Here is a 5,802-nt window from a genome sequence, read left to right as displayed (position 1 = left end):
TCCCACCCCACTGGCTTCCATCTTCTTGGACTCCCAGTTGATAACCCTCCCCCTCCACCTCTCTGCCTGGTACCTCTGCAGTGCCCCTTCCCAAACATTCTTACTCATTCCTGAGACTAGGACACTCCGTGAGAGCAGGCTTATTTTCCGACTCCCCTGGCTGTGGCCTCCTTTCTCCCTCTCTCCCTCCCTCTCCTCAAGCAGGCCTTGGATTTCCCATTCCTGGCTCTTAAGTCATCAGGAGGCCTGCCCAAAACAGCACCACCAGGAGGATGGGGCCTCTCGAGTGGATTCTTTATTATTATTATAAAAATCGAGTGGATGCTTACAGTCCTAGAAGCACGGTGATAGGCACAACGACTGGGAGCAGCCATCACCCCACTCTGTCGCCCAAAGACCCCCCAGCTGTGCCATGAGGTACCTGCTCAAGCCATAGGGGATTGCCTCCTCCCTGCAGGTTCTTCTCAGCCCATCTTGGAGCCAGGAGCACCCCTCCTCGGGCATCCAGAACAGGCTTCCCCCACTAAGTCCTTTGGAGGAGGAATGTCTTCAGCTGAAAGGACAAAGAAGCAGGAAACTTGTGTAACAGCAGGCTGGGCTGAAGGGGGAAGAAAGGATGGAGCAGATGGTCCCCAGAACCATCAGAGGGAGAGGCTTTTGCTTGCTGTGGCCACTGTGTGAACTTGAGCAAGTTGCTTTCAGTGTCTGGACCCCAGGTTCTTGGTGTACAAATGCAGAGGGTTGGAACAGTCAGTGATCTGAAGTGAAGAGACAGAAGAAAGCTGAGGTGTGGGCAATGAGCTGTAGGCAAGGAAATGAGTCAGGGGTCTTCCTGGCTCTGTGTCTCCCCCAAATCAAGGCTCAACTTTCAGGAGGTAGGCAGGGAGAGAAGACACCTGGTTTTTTTGGTGGTGTCCTATTAACATTGGACATCCTGACTAAAAAGCCAACTCCTGGGCTAGGGACAGGGACTTAATGCATTCCAGGTTCCACCGAGACTGTTGTGTCAAGGGCTGGAGGTGTGGCTCAAGTGGTAGAGTGTTTGCCTAGTAAGTACAAGGTCCTGACCACCAAAAAAAAAAAAAAAAACCCGTAACACCCCCAGAAGGTGTGCTTTCTGCAGTAAGAGGCAGATCATAGCCATGGCAGGCTCCAAGACAAGGAAGGTGTCCTGGGAGTTCATACTCCTGGGGGACATTGGGAGGCCAGACCCCATTGGTCCCCTCAACTAAACTTGTGCTCTGGGGACATAGCCCTCCTTGAATCTATAGTCCCAGTTCCAGAGTTGAGGGTCCCTCTGGATACCCAGTGGTCTTGTGCCTGGCCTGAATACTTCAGTTTAGGTCATTTCCCCCAAAGTTTCGGGAAATGGGAAAGAAAAACGGCTTTGTTTACTCTCCCAGTTGCCTTTTGGACACTGATTCCCACAGCAACTTATCAGGTGCTGAGGGGCAATGGAGGCTGGGAAGAGGCTCTGGCATTTGTTCCAGGCATCTGAGACTCAGATAAGGAGCAGGGGCGCCTGACTTGGGGATAACATTCATCTCCCAGCTGTCAGGTCCTGAGGGCTAGAGAAAGAAGGACTGGAGGAAAATATCACTGAAATGTTTTTTGTTTTGTTATTTTTAGCAGAATCCTATTGCTAAAACCCATCAGTATGTGAGAGGAGGGGTCCTAACCTCTTAGCTTTTTAGGGGAACTCACTTGGGGCAACGGTAGGGATGGACCTCATGTGGAAGGCAGAGAGCTCATAGGCTTTGGGAACCAAGTGCTTCTGCGTCCCCATCCGTGTTGTTCCCACACTCTCAGGTACTGTGCCCTTGGGCAGGTGGCCTAACCTCCCAGAACCTGAGTAGCTGTCCCCACTCAATTGACAAATGTGTACTGAGCATCAGTGGACAAATATTTGCTGATCATCTATCTAGGACCAGAAATGACCAGTCCAAGTCCTTGCTCACATGGAGCACACGGATGTCTGAGAGTACCTTGATTTATGGGGGCGCCTGGGAGCGTCAACCTGTTACACAGGGTATGGGAGTTTCTAAAGACGCATGAATAGATGTATGATCTGAGCGTGGTGCTGTCTATCCGCGGCTCAGTTTGGGGCCCCTAGGGATGTAGGAGGGAAACTGGAGGTGTGGGGAGCAGTGGCCAGGAAGCCTTTGAACACCTGTCCCAAACCCCGCCTTCCCAAAAGACTTGCATCAGGTTCACCCCTCCCCTCCCCTGCTTTGATGGTTGTCTGTGCTGAGGTCACAAGTCACCACCAGGACCCCATGTCTGGGCTTTCTCGGAACACCTCCCTACCAAGGAGCCCAAGCGCTTCTAATAGCTTGGAACTCTAACAGCTTTGACCACAGCTCAACCTGTTCCCTGCAAGCCCTTTGAAGGGCTTCCTTCGAACTTGCTTTGCATATTCTGGTCAGATCTGAATCAGACTAGCAGGAATTACCCCTTGGTAACAGTCTAGGTGGCTGCCTTAGCTTGTCAGTGACACACACAGGCAGGCGTGCTGACGTGAACACGCATTTGATTCCACCTCAGGGAGCGCTAGGGCAGGGACATGACAGAGCCAGCCCCCTCTGAGGCTCTTTCCTTTCCCTCTGTGTGCGTGTGGGTGAAAGAGAAAGCAGGGCAGAGGTGGGGAGGGGAGAGGGAGAGGGAGAAGAAAAGAAGGCTCAAGTCATGTTTTTCATTAAAAAATAGTGCTCTTTATTATAAATTACTGAAATGTTTCTTTTCTGAGTAAAAATATAAATATGTGCAAAGTTTGACTTGGACTGGGGTTTGGTTGAGTTCTTCAAGCATCTCCTAACAGCCTCAAGGGCCTGAGTGGGGAGAAAGGGGCAAGGACTGGAGGTGGAGTCTTTATAAAAGATTGAGGCAGATTGTAAACATTTAAAAAAAAAAAAAAAGAAACAAAAAAAGAGAGAAGAAAACCATCCCAACACACAGCTATCCCACCCAGCCCGCTACCTGACCCAGAAAACCGTGTTTATTGTTTTCTCCCCAATAAAGAACAGTTCCAGGTAATTCCTTCACTGCTACATTCCTGTAAGCTGTCACTGACCAGTGGGATTGCAGCGCCAGAGAGCAGCAGGAGTGGCAGGCTTCTAGAAGACTTCCTGCCTCCCCTGACCCAGGTGGAGGGAGGGCTATGCCTGGCCTGGGGGCTGTGGAACCTGGTTGGCTCTGCTGACCATGAAGTGCCAGACTCTCTCCCAGGCCCGGGTCTCTGCCCCCCACCCATGTCCCCTGACCAGTGTGGCTGGCTGGGTGCCCTCTCATGATTCCCTCTGCCTTTGCCTGGATTGGCTGTGTGTTTGGCTCCTGTGTGCCAGTCCCTATCCATGGGACAGAACATTTTAAGGCAAATCTTCTAGCCAGACCTAAGTCAGGAGGCACAAAAGTAGAATCCTCCCCATCTTCTCTGGGGGTCCTAGGGTCAGAGGTTCTCCACTCACCACCAGGTGCTGAAGGTACAGGGTGGGCAGGAAAAGGAGACCAACTGGCCAGCCCCTTCAAGTGCCACTTCCTCCTGAAAACAGGGAAGGGCTCTGGGGCACCAGTGGACTTTGGGACCTGGATTTCATAGCTGCCCTTCTCCCCAGAGCTAGGGAGTGACACATGCAGCCACCCTCCTCACCTGGCCTGGGGAGAGGGAGTGGCCATTTCCTTGGTTAGCCCACAGCCTCAGGGAGCCCCCTCAGGCTTTCTCTCTCTTCCATCCTTCCCCTGGCAGCTCAGGTTTAAAAGAAATCAAAGCGCAAAGAAGTTCTGTTGGAAAGTTTGAAGACTCCCCTGCAGTTCTCATTAGTTCAACACTCCCAAGGTGTCCGTTGGGAATCCGAGGGGGAGTGGAGGGAGAGGAGGCGACAGAAGAATCCACTGGTCGTTGCTAAAGTCCCACCAGGCCAGCTAGCTCCCAGGAGAAGCTGGAGTGGGGGAGGGGAGCCAGGTGGCACTCCCCCTTCCCTCACACACATTCCCGGTCCTGCCTGCCCCATTCTGCAGAGAGGAGGGCGGGAGGGAGGGGCTTGTTAGCCCCCTGGCTCACCCAGAGCTACAGGACTCTGTTAGGGCTGGATTTTTGTGCTTGTGCCATGTGCCACGGAGAAGGGGACCCAGGCCCCTGTCCTGATCCTGCCCTTTGCTCTTTAAAGCGGGGCATCGTACTGGTCCAGGAACTCCCGAATGGGTCCAGGCAGCTGGGTGACTTTTTCGTAAGAGTCCAGGTGGCCATTGACGGTCTTCCGACAGAGATGCTGAAGGGTGGCCACGTTGGAGGAGAGAGGCCGGCTCAACACCAGGGGGATCTTCTCACCCCCAGAGTAGATGTAATAGGCTCTCCTGGGGGTGCTCCCTGGGAGCGGCTGGGCAGGCGGCTGCTCCGGCACCTCGGAGGAGGGTTCCGTCGGTGACGAGAAGGAGGGGGTGCCCGGGGGGGGCATGTAGTGATGCACCAGCTTGAGGACGCAATCGAAGCGGGGCACCGGCTGCGTGCTGCGGGGGTCGCTCTGCAGCGAGAAACTGCCCCCCTCGCACTGGATGCGCAGGTTCTTGGTCCCCGACTGAGTCTTGACGCTGAGCGTGAAGAAGTGGCGCTGGTCCGAGCTGTCACGGATGAGGAAGGTGCCGGCCGGCTCAGCGCTGAGCAGCAGGTTCGCCTCACCGCCGGTCACTGCGCTCCAGTAGAAACCGCTCTCCTGCAGCTTGCGCACTGCGTTCACCACCAGCTGGTACTCGCTCTTGGAGCTGAAGGTCTTGAGGCGCAGGCTGGTGTCCAGCGGGCGGCTCATCCCGGCGGCGGGAAACTTGCTGTGGGTGACCATGGCGCACGGAGCCAGCGTGGATCTGCGCGGCGGCGGCTGCAGCTGCTTCGCGGCCTCCGCACAGTGGCCGCTACCGCATCCCGGGGGGCTGCGGAGAGGAAGGTGCACGCCGCGTGAGTGCCCGGAACCCTCCAGCGCGCCCGGCCCGCCTCGGCTCGCCAGTCTCAGCCGAGTGACTGTCTCTCCGACCCAGACACCCCGCGGAGCCCGCCCAGCCTCTGTCCCCGCCGGCGGGGTGGCCCCAGGCAGCCAGCTCCTTCCCCTAGCGCGCAATGAGAACGCCGAGTGGCAAACTCGCGCGCCGAACTTGGGTGTCCAGGAGCGCTGGCCCGGGTGGGGAGAGAGAGAAAGAGAAGGGCCCCCGGGACGCTCCGGGCGCCGCTCAGTCCGGTGGCACCGGGCAGCGAGGACGGGGGTAGAAACCCGAGATATGGGGGGTGGGAGGATAGGGAGGGGACAGGAGAAACCCGAGGGCCCCAGCCTGAGTATTCCGGGAACCTGGGATCTCCAGCTTCCATCGGCTCTGCGCCCTACCTCGTCCCCTCCCTGCCGGGAATGACCCGGGAAGGGGAGGAGAAACCGGGAAAAGCTCCCGAGCCTAAGAGAGGCCCCCACCCTTCCCCACGCCGCGCCCCTCCTTCCTACCTGGTCCCGAACTGAAGTCTCCGGCCTTGGGGCTGCGCCTCCTACGGTCCCCAAGGCGAGGTGGCTGCGCGGCGGCCAGCGGTAGCCCACGCTGCGCCCAGATGTTGGCGGCCGTGAAGTCCACAAAGGGGCTGCCGCGCGCGCGTCCCTCGGGCTTCGTCGTCCCCGGGCCGACTTAGGCGCGCCCCTGGGGTCGACTGGATGGAGACGAGGTGAGGGGCCGCAGCAGGAGCTGGGCCGAGCTGGCGACGGACGGAACCCGGGGTGGCGGCGGTGGCGGTGGCGGTGGCGGTGGCGCGGGGAGTCCGAGTCGGAGCCGCCGCGG

General features: G+C 57.3%; 1 protein-coding gene across 1 annotated transcript; it reads right to left on the bottom strand.

The window, feature by feature from the left end:
* Positions 1–2,688: 2,688 nt before the first annotated feature.
* Socs3 (suppressor of cytokine signaling 3) lies at positions 2,689–5,802 on the bottom strand. The gene is made up of 2 exons (XM_020158822.2): positions 5,478–5,802; positions 2,689–4,920 (listed from the first exon to the last, which is right to left on the bottom strand). Exon 2 carries the CDS (start codon positions 4,830–4,832, stop codon positions 4,158–4,160), a length of 675 nt encoding a protein of 224 aa, XP_020014411.1. The 5' UTR covers positions 4,833–4,920; positions 5,478–5,802; the 3' UTR covers positions 2,689–4,157.

This window comes from Castor canadensis, chromosome 11, assembly GCF_047511655.1.
Source record: "Castor canadensis chromosome 11, mCasCan1.hap1v2, whole genome shotgun sequence".
Classification (NCBI taxonomy): Eukaryota; Metazoa; Chordata; class Mammalia; order Rodentia; family Castoridae; genus Castor; species Castor canadensis.
Note: the sequence above shows the minus strand (reverse complement) of the source record. Positions and strands in the feature narration are given on the sequence as shown.